This window comes from Ascaphus truei, chromosome 7 (genome assembly GCF_040206685.1).
Source record: "Ascaphus truei isolate aAscTru1 chromosome 7, aAscTru1.hap1, whole genome shotgun sequence".
Lineage (NCBI taxonomy): Eukaryota > Metazoa > Chordata > Amphibia > Anura > Ascaphidae > Ascaphus > Ascaphus truei.
In genome coordinates this window covers 107262198-107279475 of record NC_134489.1, presented here as the reverse complement: position 1 = coordinate 107279475, position 17278 = coordinate 107262198, and the positions used below count along the sequence as shown (strand labels likewise).

Below are 17278 nucleotides of genomic sequence, written 5' to 3'. Positions count from 1 at the left end.
GTGCCCTGTAAGAGCTATACTGAGGTGCCCTGTAAGAGCTATACAGGCATACCCCACATTAATGTACGCAATGGGACCGGAGCATGTATGTAAAGCGAAAATGTACTTAAAGTGAAGCACTACCTTTTTCCCACTTATCGATGCATGTACTGTTCTGCAATCGTCATATACGTGCATAATTGATGTAAATAAGGCATTTGTAACAGGCTCTATAGTCTCCCCGCTTGCGCACAGCTTCGGTACAGGTAGGGAGCCGGTATTGCTGTTCAGGACGTGCTGACTGGCGCATGCGTGAGCTACCGTTTGCCTATTGAGCGAGATGTACTTACTCGCGAGTGTACTTAAAGTGAGTGTACTTAAACCGGGGTATGCCTGTACTGAGGTGCCCTGTAAGAGCTATACAGGCATACCCCACATTAACGTACGCAATGGGACCGGAGCATGTATGTAAAGCGAAAATGTACTTAAAGTGAAGTACTACCTTTTTTCCACTTATCGATGTACTGCAATCGTCATATACGTGCATAACTGATGTAAATAACGCATGTGTAACAGGCTCTATACTCTCCCCGCTTGCGCACAGCTTCGGTACAGGTAGGGAGCTGGTATTGCTGTTCAGGACGTGCTGACTGGCGCATGGGTGAGCTGCCGTTTGCCTATTGAGCGAGATGTACTTAAAGTGAGTGTACTTAACCGGGGTATGCCTGTACTGAGGTCCCCTATAAGAGCTATACTGAGGTGCCCTGTAAGAGCTATACTGAGGTCCCCTATAAGAGCTATACTGAGGTCCCCTGTAAGAGCTATACTGAGGTCCCCTGTAAGAGCTATACTGAGGTGCCCCTGTAAGAGCTATACTGAGGTGCCCTGTAAGAGCTATACTGAGGTGCCCTGTAAGAGCTATACTGAGGTCCCCTGTAAGAGCTATAGTGAGGTCACCTGTAAGAGCTATACTGAGGTCCCCTGTAAGAGCTATACTGAGGTCCCCTATAAGAGCTATACTGAGGTGCCCTGTAAGAGCTATACTGAGGTCCCCTATAAGAGCTATACTGAGGTCCCCTGTAAGAGCTATACTGAGGTCCCCTGTAAGAGCTATACTGAGGTCCCCAGTAAGAGCTATACTGAGGTCCCCTGTAAGAGCTATACCGAGGTGCCCCTGTAAGAGCTATACCGAGGTCCCCTGTAAGAGTTATACCGAGGTCCCCTGTAAGATCTATACTGAGGTGCCCTGTAAGAGCTATACTGAGGTGCCCTGTAAGATCTATACTGAGGTGCCCTGTAAGAGCTATACTGAGGTCCCCTATAAGAGCTATACTGAGGTCCCCTGTAAGAGCTATACTGAGGTCCCCTGTAAGAGCTATACTGAGGTCCCCTGTAAGAGCTATACTGAGGTGCCCTGTAAGAGCTATACTGAGGTCCCCTATAAGAGCTATACTGAGGTCCCCTGTAAGAGCTATACTGAGGTCCCCTATAAGAGCTATACTGAGGTCCCCTGTAAGAGCTATACTGAGGTCCCCTGTAAGAGCTATACTGAGGTCCCCTGTAAGAGCTATACTGAGGTCCCCTGTAAGAGCTATACTGAGGTCCCCTGTAAGAGCTATACTGAGGTGCCCTGTAAGAGCTATACTGAGGTCCCCTATAAGAGCTATACTGAGGTCCCCTGTAAGAGCTATACTGAGGTCCCCTATAAGAGCTATACTGAGGTCCCCTGTAAGAGCTATACTGAGGTCCCCTGTAAGAGCTATACTGAGGTCCCCTGTAAGAGCTATACTGAGGTCCCCTGTAATAGCTATACTGAGGTCCCCTGTAAGAGCTATACTGAGGTCCCCTGTAAGAGCTATACTGAGGTCCCCTGTAAGAGCTATACTGAGGTCCCCTGTAAGAGCTATACTGAGGTCCCCTATAAGAGCTATACTGAGGTCCCCTGTAAGAGCTATACTGAGGTCCCTTGTAAGAGCTATACTGAGGTGCCCTGTAAGAGCTATACTGAGGTGCCCTGTAAGAGCTGTGGACCTGTAAATAAATAGGCAATCAGTACCCCCTGAGTGATGGGGTAATGGGGTAATGCCCACCTACAGTATATGGGGCAAAGCTGCGCTGGTCTCGCCTCCCGGAGACCCCATATATTAGGAATTCCCCTACGCTCTCCCAAAATGTTCGGGATACTGTTCTGGGGATTATTTTCCCCTAAACGCCGCGAGAGGTGCACACATCACCTTACCTCTGCGTGGCTTAACCCCTGCACTGCCAGGATTGCTGGGTAATATTCGTATTTCTCTGCCGTCCGACTCCCCCATATTATTTTATTTTTTGTCTTTCTAATTTTCCAAACTTTTCAATATTACCTTCTGGGGAAAAATAAAAAAGAGATATGATTCTGTAGACACATAATACACATAACACATTCCAGCGGAAGGACTCCTGCCTTATTTACGGAGTGATATCATTCAACGCTCCAGTCCTCACGGGGAACACACAGGTCAGGTATTCAGGATCTCCCTGCTTCAGCACAGGTGGCTCAATCAGTCTCTGCTTCAGCACAGGCGGCCCAATCTTCGACTGAGCCACTGATTTTAGCCACCTGTGCTGAAGCAGAGATATCCTGAAAACCAGACCTGTTGGTGGCCCTTTAGGACTAGCGTTGGTTATTCCTCTTGTACACACTTGTGTGCGTATTTTCCAGCGCGGTGGAGCAGGATTGCTGCCCGGATTTGAGCTGCTCCGACGCAGTGCGGTTTTGCCTTCCCCCCCCCCCCAGATCAAAGGGCTCCGCCGTCTGGACAAGGCTCAGCTCCAGCACTTATACAGAACAGGCAAGAATGTGTGGTTCAAATAACCTATTACTTTGAGGGCGGCCCCTTCACGAGTTGGTTAGATGGAATCCCCTGGAGTTTAACATGAGAACATTGCTTGCATTGCAGATACACTGACACATGCTAACGCGTTCTGAGTAACATGTATATATGACTAATCCCTATAGCTTTGGTCATGTCGCTGCGTTAAGCCCCTGGCATGCACACACTGTAAAAGTGTATCTTCACGTAGCACCCACTGGGATTGGAAATAGACTGTTATAGATATTATAGCGGGGGGGAAATAATAAAAAATGTCATTTTTGGGCTCAAAATTCTTCAAATCCTAAAAAAAAAAAACACTTATTGGGGTCCTTGGTAAGGATTCCGTGTACAGCGCAGAGTGCAGCGCAGAGTACAGCGCAGAGTGCAGCGCAGAGTGCAGCGCAGAGTGCAGCGCAGAGTGCAGCGCAGAGTACAGCGCAGAGTGCAGCGCAGAGTGCAGCTCAGAATGCAGCGCAGAGTGCAGCGCAGAGTGCAGCGCAGAGTGCAGCGCAGAGTACAGCGCAGAGTGCAGCGCAGAGTACAGCTCAGAGTGCAGCGCAGAGTGCAGCGCAGAGTGCAGCGCAGAGTACAGCGCAGAGTGCAGCGCAGAGTGCAGCGCAGAGTACAGCGCAGAGTGCAGCGCAGAGTACAGCGCAGAGTGCAGCGCAGAGTGCAGCGCAGAGTGCAGCGCAGAGTACAGCGCAGAGTGCAGCGCAGAGTACAGCGCAGAGTACAGCGCAGAGTACAGCGCAGAGTACAGCGCAGAGTGCAGCGCAGAGTACAGCACAGAGTGCAGCGCAGAGTACAGCGCAGAGTGCAGCGCAGAGTGCAGCGCAGAGTACAGCGCAGAGTGCAGCGCAGAGTACAGCACAGAGTACACTATCAGGGCGGTGTGAGGGAAAATATTCCGATATTCAAACCTGCCAGAGCCCGCTCACTGACAGATAGAAATTGTGAAGAAACAAACCTCTTATCCGGAGCGAAGATTAGAGGACCAGGGCTGTTTTACTGTCCTGTTAGTAACAAGGTTTCAGCATTTCTAACCATCAGAGGCCGGCAAAACCCTATATATCAAATATGGCTGCCAATGTAACCCTTTCGCTGCCAGAAGCCAGCAATGTCTGTATAAGTAAGGGGTGCGGGGGTGACGACCACCAACAGGTCAGGTTTTCCGGATATCCCTGCTTCAACACAAGTGACTCAATCAGTGTCTGCTTCAGCACAGGTGGCTCAATCAGTGGCTCAGTGATTGAGCCACCTGTGCTGAAGCAGGGATATCCTGAAAACCTGACCTGTTGGTGGTCCATGAGGACTGGAGTTGGCCGCCCCGGCTGCAGTGATTACGGTGTAGGACGTGCGCCTCTAACATTCTCAGCTGATTATAAATCGGTGAGATCTTTCCAAAAAGATCCCTTTAAATCTCTGTGCCTCACTTGACTCTCTCCACTATCATCGCATATTCATTGCACTGCTCCCCGCTCAGGATTCAATGTGTTCAGTTTAGTGTCAGGATGTAGTAACACAGCATTTAGAGGCGGGACTGCGAGGGCGTAAGGGAGTACTGAGTATCACAGCTTCGCTTTCAATGAAAAAGGGATTGTGCTTTCTTTTTTTGGAGTATAAAAATAGAATAACTTATTTTAGAAATCAGGCCCACAGAGCTGTGCCCCAATTGTAAACCGTTAAAGAATTTCTTCCATTCCAACACAGTACCACTGCTTTCTGTTAAAGCCATGCGGAGGAGGGTAGGTGCGAAGATGCTGCAAATTTGCTCCAAAACAAGTGTCACGAATGTGAACGCCACACATGCAGCTCCAAATCGTGTCTTTTCTGCAGCAGCTATAGGCACAAGTTCGAACCCACCCCTCCCTAATACTTACACTAATACTTACCCCAGCAGTGGGGTAAGTCCTCAAGGCCACCAACAGGCCAGGTATTGCGGATATCCCTGCTTCAGCACAGGTGGCGCAATCAGTGGCTCAGTCGAAGACTGAGCCACTGATTGCGCCACCTGTGCTGAAGCAGGGATATCCCCAATACCTGGCCTGTTGGTGGTTCATGAAGACTGGATATGGATACACAGTCTATCTCTTCGTGTGACCAACCTCCCAGAACACGCCTTGGCACAAGCAGAGCAAAATGTCAGCGCGGGCCTTTGATACGTTGGCACAAGGCGGCACAGTGAAAACGATGGCTGGTGTCCAGGTTTTCGGAGCCACACTACAGCCTGCAGTACATTTCCCCCCTAACACCCCCCGTCAGCACCCAGACGGGAGGCGAGCTGGGCGAGCTCCCCTCAGTTTATACTTGGCGGCAGATTACGGCGTAAAATCGACGCGCTGCTCCCCAGTTCAGCGCCAGGTCAGACGGAGCCGACCTGTTGGTCTTCATTACGCAGCACGCAAAGTATTTCCGATAGATCAGCGGCGCGAGGACCGGTAGAGCAGCTCACATAAAATAAATTACCCGGCCCGGTGATAAATGGTTCTATTAGCAGCCCAGATTGTTCAAACCAGATAGAGCAGAAGTCGCGGAGCGCGGCTCGTTCATCCTCCCCGTGGAGCGTACGCCGTTGTAAGTAGGTTATTTTGGGTGTAAATAACACATTAAAACGCCGCATTAGCGGCGTCCTCTGATAGAGCAGGAAATTGTACGAAATAAATAACCCCAGACAGGTATAAAACCAAAAAAAACAAAAACGCGCAAAAAAACGCGCGAGACGAATTTAATCGCGCCCGGCCGAACAGCCGCCCTGTTCAACAAGACGAACATGATAAGACCCGGCGTGTGCATGATACGAAATGATTCCCAGACTGTGTATTGACGAAATTATATGTTTATAGAAAAGAGGAAAAGAGGAAAAAATCCCCCAGTCCTCAAGGGCCACTAACAGGTCAGGTTTTCAGGATATACCTGCTTCAGCACAGGTTGAGCCACCTTGTGCTGAAGCAGGGATATCCTGAAAACCTGTCCTGTTGGTGGCCCTTGAGGACTGGACTTGCTCACCCCTTGTTTTAACCCTTTCACTGCCACACTAGTCCGCAACACTCCCACTGACACGGTTAGGGGTTCAGGGCACTTTTATTAGGGTCACACAGATCACGAGGAGGCTTTGTGACTTGAGGTTTACAAAATTAAGTTCAATCAGTGGCTCAGGATTGAGCCACCTGTGCTGAAGCAGGGATATCCCTACCTGGCCTATTGGTGGCTCTTGAGGACTGGAGTTGGTTCCCTGGCCGGACACTTCGGACTATTAAGCGCCCGAAGCGCGTAGGCCGTTATTCCCGATTATATAGGATATCTTTGAAAGTATTATTAGTAGATCCAATGCTCACGCGCACACACACACACACACACACACACACACACACTCACACACTCACAGATACACACACACACACACACACACACACACACTCACAGATACACACACACACACACACTCAAAGATACACACACACACACTCACAGATACACACACACACACGCACGCACACACACACTCACAGATACAGATACACACACACACGCGCGCACACACACACACACACACACACACACACACAGATACACACACACTCACAGATACACACACACGCATACGCGCGCACACACACACACACGCGCACACACACTCACATACGCGCGCACACACTCATACGCGCGCACACGCGCACACACACACATACGCGCGCACACACTCACACACACGCGCGTGCACACACACTCACAGATACACACACTCGCACACATACATACGCGCGCACACACACACACACATATATACGCGCGTACACACACACGCGCGCACACACACAGACACACACATACGCGCGCGCACACACACACACACACTCACACACACATACACACTCACAGATACACACACACACATACACGCGCACACACTCACACACGCGCGCACACACTCACACACCCATACGCACGCACACACACACATACGCACGCACACACACACATACGCACACACACGCACACACATACATACGCGCGCGCGCACACACACACACACACACACAAACACACATACGCGCGCACACACTCACACACATACGCGAGCACACTCACACCCATACGTGCGCACACACACCCATATGCGCGCGCACACACACACACACACACACACACACACACACACATACGCGCGCGCACACACATACATGCGCACACACACACGCGCACACACACAGACACACATACGCGCGCGCACACACACATACATTCGCGCGCACACACTCAGAGATACACACATACACGCACATGTGGACACGCATGTGAACACACACACATGCATACGCGCACACGTGTACACACATACATGCACGTGCGCACACGCACACACTCACAGACATACATACACACGCACACGTGCACACACACACACATACACGTGCGCACACACACGCTCTGCATGAATCTCAGGTTTGGACCCTGAACATAAAAATATAATGACTGCTAGCTCACAACAAAGCCCCTTTCCCTGCCGTCGCTGTAAGTTATTTATTAGCTGTCCTTTCCCGGCTCCTTACAGCTGATTACGGGAATCTCTCATCATCTCTCTGTGCATCGTACGCAGGATTCTCCTCACTGGCAGATAAACGCTGTGCAGCTTCAATCATCCATTCACCAGGAGATAAAGAGTCCTTCCATCAGGCATGTCACGTGTCACAGGGAGCACGGCATGCCCAATATCCCCGGGACCCTGATAATGCCCTACCCCCAATATCACCTATCCACGTGAAGCCCTAAAAGCAGGTTCACCCACATTACTTCTGCCACGCTGTTTTTTTACTTGAATTTAATTTGTATTTAAAAGGCCCACACTCTGCAGTAGAGTTTTCACATGGCAACTACTGCTGTTGATGCTCACTTTCCTCACTGCAGCAGCACAGAGCTGTTTTATATGGAGACTACAAAGGGTCTTTTCAGAAAAAATGCCATCTTCATCTTCACAGATAAGACTCTATAAGGAATGGGAAGAACCGCTCCGTGCAGCGCCGCTCCGTGCAGCGCCGCTCCGTGCAGCGCCGCTCCGTGAGCATGTTAGAGACCAGGATAACAAAGCCTGGAAGGCATCAATTAGAGACTCCATCACCGTCCCATGGGAAAAGTTTAACCATCTCAGCATGATCTCAGCATGATCTCAACATGATCTCAGCATGATCTCAGCATGATCTCAACATGATCTCAGCGTGATCTCAGCGTGATCTCAGCGTGATCTCAGCGTGATCTCAGCGTGATCTCAGCATGATCTCAACATGATCTCAGCATGATCTCAGCATGATCTCAGCATGATCTCAGACTCAGCATGATCTCAGCATGATCTCAGCATGATCTCAGACTCAGCATGATGTCAGCGTGATCTCAGTATGAACTCAACATCATCTCAGCATGATCTCAGCGTGATCTCAGTATGATCTCAGCATGATCTCAGCGTGATCTCAGCATGATCTCAGCGTGATCTCACCTCAGCATCTGTCACAAACGTCATTAAATTCAAACCCCCTCATGCAAACCCCCCGGCCACTCCCGCCGGCCTATCCCACCCGCACTGACCGCACTTTCACTGCCGGGGGTGTACGCCGCATTTCATTTATATAGCGCCGACACTCTGCGCAGCGCTGTGCAAACTGACAACACATGCGTCATAAAGTACAAAGAAATAAGGCTGAGAGCAGCAAGTGACAGCATGAGGCAAAGGGAGGCTCTCTCCTGAAGAGCTGACAATCTACGTGCAATATTTTGACAACAATTAACTTTTTTGCTCCCAGCATTACAACTCGCTGCCCGTCACCTGGATAGTGTATCCGGCAGTTTCGGTGACACCGATATGTAGCATGGCTACGTTCAAGCAAGGCCTCGTCCATATCCATCGCGCGTGCGAGGCGTGAACAAGAGACGGCTCCTCCCTGAGGCCGCCCATAGTGCGCGCTGAGTTGCGAAGGCGCGGCAGCTTTTCCAGAAGACAAGATTTTTGTGTTTTGGTGCGGCGCCCTGAGCGACGGCCACGTCACTGCCGCGTCATGTGGGCGATTCAGCCAATGAGGGCGGACCAGCCTCATGACGTCAAGGCTATGCCACGCCCTCCCCCCGTCACGAGCGATCTAAAGTCCACAGACCGCTCGGGGCGACAGACGCACGCCAACGCCTGCACTGCGGCCTAAATGAGTGTACGGGCCTGCAGTGCTACAGACTTTGTAAAGACATACAGGTGGTCCTCGCTTTTCCGACACAATGCGTCCCGCAAACCCGCGTCAGATGCGGGACAGTCAGAAAGTGGGACCCACGTTAACCAGCGGCGGTTTCCGTTGGAAGCGCGAAAACTGATAATTTTCTACTGCATTATGCGCCGTTGGAAACCGCATCCGATGGAAAGCGGAACGTCGGAAAGCGAGGACTACCTGTACTGAACTTCTACACGCCAAGCCTGACATTATACGCTCTACACGCCAGGCCCGACATTATACGTTCTACACGCCAGCACTGACATTATACGTTCTACACGCCAAGCCTGACATTATACGTTCTACACGCCAAGCCTGACATTATACGCTCTACACGCCAGGCCTGACATTATACGCTCTACACGCCAGGCCTGACATTATACGTTCTACACGCCAAGCCCGACATTATACGTTCTACACGCCAAGCCTGACATTATACGCTCTACACGCCAGGCCCGACATTATACGTTCTACACGCCAGGCCCGACATTATACGTTCTACACGCCAGGCCCGACATTATACGCTCTACACGCCAGGCCTGACATTATACGTTCTACACGCCAGGCCCGACATTATACGCTCTACACGCCAGGCCTGACATTATACGCTCTACACGCCAGGCCCGACATTATACGTTCTACACGCCAGGCCCGACATTATACGTTCTACACGCCAGGCCCGACATTATACGTTCTACACGCCAGGACCGACATTATACGTTCTACATGCCAGGCCTGACATTATACGTTCTACACGCCAGGCCCGACATTATACGTTCTACACGCCAGGACCGACATTATACGTTCTACACGCCAGGCCTGACATTATACGTTCTACACGCCAGGCCCGACATTATACGTTCTACACGCCAGGCCCGACATTATACGTTCTACACGCCAGGACCGACATTATACGTTCTACACGCCAGGCCTGACATTATACGTTCTACACGCCAGGCCGGACATTATACGTTCTACATGCCAGGACCGACATTATACGTTCTACACGCCAGGCCTGACATTATACGTTCTACACGCCAGGCCGGACATTATACGTTCTACACGCCAGGCCTGACATTATACGTTCTACACGCCAGGCCCGACAGTATACGTTCTACATGCCAGGCCTGACATTATACGTTCTACACGCCAGGCCTGACATTATACGCTCTACACGCCAGGCCTGACATTATACGTTCTACACGCCAGGCCTGACATTATACGTTCTACACGCCAGGCCTGACATTATACGCTCTACACGCCAGGCCCGACATTATACGTTCTACACGCCAGGCCCGACATTATACGTTCTACACGCCAGGCCCGACATTATACGTTCTACACGCCAGGACCGACATTATACGTTCTAAAGACATACAGGTGGTCCTCGCTTTTCCGACACAATGCGTCCCGCAAACCCGCGTCAGATGCGGGACAGTCAGAAAGTGGGACCCACGTTAACCAGCGGCGGTTTCCGTTGGAAGCGCGAAAACTGATAATTTTCTACTGCATTATGCGCCGTTGGAAACCGCATCCGATGGAAAGCGGAACGTCGGAAAGCGAGGACTACCTGTACTGAACTTCTACACGCCAAGCCTGACATTATACGCTCTACACGCCAGGCCCGACATTATACGTTCTACACGCCAGCACTGACATTATACGTTCTACACGCCAAGCCTGACATTATACGTTCTACACGCCAAGCCTGACATTATACGCTCTACACGCCAGGCCCGACATTATACGTTCTACACGCCAGGCCCGACATTATACGTTCTACACGCCAGGCCCGACATTATACGCTCTACACGCCAGGCCTGACATTATACGTTCTACACGCCAGGCCCGACATTATACGCTCTACACGCCAGGCCTGACATTATACGCTCTACACGCCAGGCCCGACATTATACGTTCTACACGCCAGGCCCGACATTATACGTTCTACACGCCAGGCCCGACATTATACGTTCTACACGCCAGGACCGACATTATACGTTCTACATGCCAGGCCTGACATTATACGTTCTACACGCCAGGCCCGACATTATACGTTCTACACGCCAGGACCGACATTATACGTTCTACACGCCAGCACTGACATTATACGTTCTACACGCCAAGCCTGACATTATACGTTCTACACGCCAAGCCTGACATTATACGCTCTACACGCCAGGCCTGACATTATACGCTCTACACGCCAGGCCTGACATTATACGTTCTACACGCCAAGCCCGACATTATACGTTCTACACGCCAAGCCTGACATTATACGCTCTACACGCCAGGCCCGACATTATACGTTCTACACGCCAGGCCCGACATTATACGTTCTACACGCCAGGCCCGACATTATACGCTCTACACGCCAGGCCTGACATTATACGTTCTACACGCCAGGCCCGACATTATACGCTCTACACGCCAGGCCTGACATTATACGCTCTACACGCCAGGCCCGACATTATACGTTCTACACGCCAGGCCCGACATTATACGTTCTACACGCCAGGCCCGACATTATACGTTCTACACGCCAGGACCGACATTATACGTTCTACATGCCAGGCCTGACATTATACGTTCTACACGCCAGGCCCGACATTATACGTTCTACACGCCAGGACCGACATTATACGTTCTACACGCCAGGCCTGACATTATACGTTCTACACGCCAGGCCCGACATTATACGTTCTACACGCCAGGCCCGACATTATACGTTCTACACGCCAGGACCGACATTATACGTTCTACACGCCAGGCCTGACATTATACGTTCTACACGCCAGGCCGGACATTATACGTTCTACATGCCAGGACCGACATTATACGTTCTACACGCCAGGCCTGACATTATACGTTCTACACGCCAGGCCGGACATTATACGTTCTACACGCCAGGCCTGACATTATACGTTCTACACGCCAGGCCCGACAGTATACGTTCTACATGCCAGGCCTGACATTATACGTTCTACACGCCAGGCCTGACATTATACGCTCTACACGCCAGGCCTGACATTATACGTTCTACACGCCAGGCCTGACATTATACGTTCTACACGCCAGGCCTGACATTATACGCTCTACACGCCAGGCCCGACATTATACGTTCTACACGCCAGGCCCGACATTATACGTTCTACACGCCAGGCCCGACATTATACGTTCTACACGCCAGGACCGACATTATACGTTCTAAAGACATACAGGTGGTCCTCGCTTTTCCGACACAATGCGTCCCGCAAACCCGCGTCAGATGCGGGACAGTCAGAAAGTGGGACCCACGTTAACCAGCGGCGGTTTCCGTTGGAAGCGCGAAAACTGATAATTTTCTACTGCATTATGCGCCGTTGGAAACCGCATCCGATGGAAAGCGGAACGTCGGAAAGCGAGGACTACCTGTACTGAACTTCTACACGCCAAGCCTGACATTATACGCTCTACACGCCAGGCCCGACATTATACGTTCTACACGCCAGCACTGACATTATACGTTCTACACGCCAAGCCTGACATTATACGTTCTACACGCCAAGCCTGACATTATACGCTCTACACGCCAGGCCCGACATTATACGTTCTACACGCCAGGCCCGACATTATACGTTCTACACGCCAGGCCCGACATTATACGCTCTACACGCCAGGCCTGACATTATACGTTCTACACGCCAGGCCCGACATTATACGCTCTACACGCCAGGCCTGACATTATACGCTCTACACGCCAGGCCCGACATTATACGTTCTACACGCCAGGCCCGACATTATACGTTCTACACGCCAGGCCCGACATTATACGTTCTACACGCCAGGACCGACATTATACGTTCTACATGCCAGGCCTGACATTATACGTTCTACACGCCAGGCCCGACATTATACGTTCTACACGCCAGGACCGACATTATACGTTCTACACGCCAGGCCTGACATTATACGTTCTACACGCCAGGCCCGACATTATACGTTCTACACGCCAGGCCCGACATTATACGTTCTACACGCCAGGACCGACATTATACGTTCTACACGCCAGGCCTGACATTATACGTTCTACACGCCAGGCCGGACATTATACGTTCTACATGCCAGGACCGACATTATACGTTCTACACGCCAGGCCTGACATTATACGTTCTACACGCCAGGCCGGACATTATACGTTCTACACGCCAGGCCTGACATTATACGTTCTACACGCCAGGCCCGACAGTATACGTTCTACATGCCAGGCCTGACATTATACGTTCTACACGCCAGGCCTGACATTATACGCTCTACACGCCAGGCCTGACATTATACGTTCTACACGCCAGGCCTGACATTATACGTTCTACACGCCAGGCCCGACATTATACGTTCTACACGCCAGGCCTGACATTATACGTTCTACACGCCTGACATTATACGCTCTACACGCCAGGTCCAATGAACTAAAAAAAACAACAACAAAAAAACCAACCATAATATGGAAACATTTTGGGATAAAGCATAAAACCCGGAGAATCTGGGAATACAAAATCCCAGAATAATAGTAACTGTAGTAGTTCTTCTTGTGTGCGCACATAATGTGACGCGTTCTCCTTGTCTGCGCACATAATGTGACGCGTTCTCCTTGTGTGCGCACATAATGTGACGCGTTCTCCTTGTGTGCGCACATAACGTGACGCGTTCTCCTTGTGTGCGCACATAACGTGACGCGTTCTCCTTGTGTGCGCACATAACGTGACGCGTTCTCCTTGTGTGCGCACATAATGTGACGCGTTCTCCTTGTGTGCGCACATAATGTGACGCGTTCTCCTTGTGTGCGCACATAACGTGACGCGTTCTCCTTGTGTGCGCACATAACGTGACGCGTTCTCCTTGTGTGTGCACATAATGTGCCGCGTTCTCCTTGTGTGCGCACATAATGTGATCATTGGAAAAAAAACTTTAAAAAAAATAGAATTCAAGAAATTGAACTTTTTGAAAACATACCGAATAGTATTTTAACCGTTTCTCTGCTGGTTATCCCTCACACCAGGGGTCTCAAACTCAGTCCTGACGGGCCACCACCAGGCCGGCTTTAATGGATATCCCTGCTTCAGCACAGGTGGCTCAGCCGAAGGCTGAGCCACTGATTGAGCCACCTGTGCTGAAGCAGGGATATCCATAAAACGCGGCGTGTTGGTGACCCGTGAGTTGGAGCCTTGCAACCTCTATTTACCACCAAAGTGTTGAATGAGCAGTTATTGTCGTACAGCAATGCAGTTGCGCTTACCTCCTTGTGACGCAGTTAGAGGCCCCGGTTTCTTCCCGGCGTCGGCGAATCCGTTCCCCTCCAGAATGGAACTTTTCGCCTCCTTCTTGTGCGCGGTCCTCGCCGGCCCCGACGAGCTCTCCATGTCAGCGACTCATATTCCAGAATGTGGGTCTGGGGGGGGGGGAAAGAAATGGTTCCGTGTGAGGCCGGAGCGACACGCCTGCCAATCATCTCTCCTGTGTACGGGGCAGGCTGACCCTGGGAACTAAACGCCCGCCCCGCGGCATTCTGGGAAATATATTCTGCAGACAGTACTTGGGACACCCCACTCATAGGCCCGGAATAAGAAAGAAAAAAATAGGGTTGGACCAAAGAGGAACCTGAACCCCGTTATTTCCAGCTCCAGGGGGCCCTCTGCACCCTGAGGTACTTACCTCGGTAGGTGCTGGTGGTACCATGCCCGGCTGGGTAAACAATATGGAGGTTTAAATCCCCCGCGGCACGGGAGCCACCACATCACCACGTCGGTGGATTTCAAGCGTGTGTCGGGGAGCAGGGGGTCCCCGCTTCAGCTCTGGAGACCGCCTGCTTCCCACTTCTGTGATGTTTCCATGGAATGCTCATTATGTATAATCCCCGCTACAAAAAGCACGGTGTGTTCTGTATACTCCATCCGGGGGGAGGCCACCAATATGATATCCAATAAGGATATCCCTGCTTCAGCACAGGTGGCTCAATACGTGGCTCAGTCTTCGACTTCACCGCCTGTGCTGAAGCAGGCATATCCAGAAAACCTGACCTGTTGGTGGCCCGTGAGGACTGGAGGTGGCCACGCCTGTTCTATGATCATTGAAGGGGTTAATTTAAAAATAAATAAACATTTTGCTACATTCCTGTTTTTTTCTTTTGAAAGGAAATATTCTTTAACGTTACCGTAGTGACGAGGGCAGAGAAAGGGTTAAAAAAGCATCGCACCTCCAGGCAAATTCTAATATCCGTGTACCAGTTTGTCACATTGCACACACACTTTGCTTCTCTCTTATATCCGTGTACCAGTTTGTCACATTGCACACACACTGTGCTTCTCTCTTATATCCGTGTACCAGTTTGTCACATTGCACACACACTGTGCTTCTCTCTTATATCCGTGTACCAGTTTGTCACATTGCACACACACTGTGCTTCTCTCTTATATCCGTGTACCAGTTTGTCACATTGCACACACACTGTGCTTCTCTCTTATATCCGTGTACCAGTTTGTCACATTGCACACACACTGTGCTTCTCTCTTATATCCGTGTACCAGTTTGTCACATTGCACACACACTGTGCTTCTCTCTTATATCCGTGTACCAGTTTGTCACATTGCACACACACTGTGCTTCTCTCTTATATCCGTGTACCAGTTTGTCACATTGCACACACACTGTGCTTCTCTCTTATATCCGTGTACCAGTTTGTCACATTGCACACACACTGTGGTTCTCTCTTACATCCGTGTACCAGTTTGTCACATTGCACACACACTGTGCTTCTCTCTTACATCCGTGTACCAGTTTGTCACATTGCACACACACTGTGCTTCTCTCTTATATCCGTGTACCAGTTTGTCACATTGCACACACACTGTGCTTCTCTCTTATATCCGTGTACCAGTTTGTCACATTGCACACACACTGTGCTTCTCTCTTATATCAGTGTACCAGTTTGTCACATTGCACACACACTGTGCTTCTCTCTTATATCAGTGTACCAGTTTGTCACATTGCACACACACTGTGCTTCTCTCTTATATCAGTGTACCAGTTTGTCACATTGCACACACACTGTGCTTCTCTCTTATATCAGTGTACCAGTTTGTCACATTGCACACACACTGTGCTTCTCTCTTACATCCGTGAACCAGTTTGTCACATTGCACACACACTGTGCTTCTCTCTTATATCCGTGTACCAGTTTGTCACATTGCACACACACTGTGCTTCTCTCTTATATCCGTGTACCAGTTTGTCACATTGCACACACACTGTGCTTCTCTCTTATATCCGTGTACCAGTTTGTCACATTGCACACACACTGTGCTTCTCTCTTATATCCGTGTACCAGTTTGTCACATTGCACACACACTGTGCTTCTCTCTTATATGAGTGTACCAGTTTGTCACATTGCACACACTGTGCTTCTCTCTTATATCCGTGTACCAGTTTGTCACATTGCACACACTGTGCTTCTCTCTTATATCCGTGTACCAGTTTGACACATTGCACACACACTGTGCTTCTCTCTTATATCCGAGTACCAGTTTGTCACATTGCACACACACTGTGCTTCTCTCTTATATCCGTGTACCAGTTTGTCACATTGCACACACACTGTGCTTCTCTCTTATATCCGTGTACCAGTTTGTCACATTGCACACACACTGTGCTTCTCTCTTATATCCGTGTAACAGTTTGTCACATTGCACACACACTGTGCTTCTCTCTTATATCCGTGTACCAGTTTGTCACATTGCACACACACTGTGCTTCTCTCTTATATCAGTGTACCAGTTTGTCACATTGCACACACTGTGCTTCTCTCTTATATCCGTGTACCAGTCCAGTTTGTCACATTGCACACACACTGTGCTTCTCTCTTACATCCGTGTACCAGTTTGTCACATTGCACACACACTGTGCTTCTCTCTTATATCCGTGTACCAGTTTGTCACATTGCACACACACTGTGCTTCTCTCTTATATCCGTGTACCAGTTTGTCACATTGCACACACACTGTACTTCTCTCTTATATCAGTGTACCAGTTTGTACATTGCACACACACTGGGCTTCTCTCTTATATCCGTGTACCAGTTTGTCACATTGCACACACACTGGGCTTCTCTCTTATATCCGTGTACCAGTTTGTCACATTGCACACACACTGTGCTTCTCTCTTATA

At 50.1% G+C, this 17278-nt stretch overlaps 1 protein-coding gene across 1 annotated transcript in view; it reads right to left on the bottom strand.

The window, feature by feature from the left end:
* Positions 1-17278, bottom strand: part of GLI2 (GLI family zinc finger 2) — a 198699-nt gene that overhangs the window by 130582 nt on the left and 50839 nt on the right. Inside the window, exon 2 of the mRNA XM_075609799.1 lies at positions 14355-14507. Within this exon, the coding sequence (XP_075465914.1) occupies positions 14355-14478 (124 nt within the window). The 5' untranslated portion in view covers positions 14479-14507. The remainder of the gene's footprint in view (positions 1-14354; positions 14508-17278) is intronic.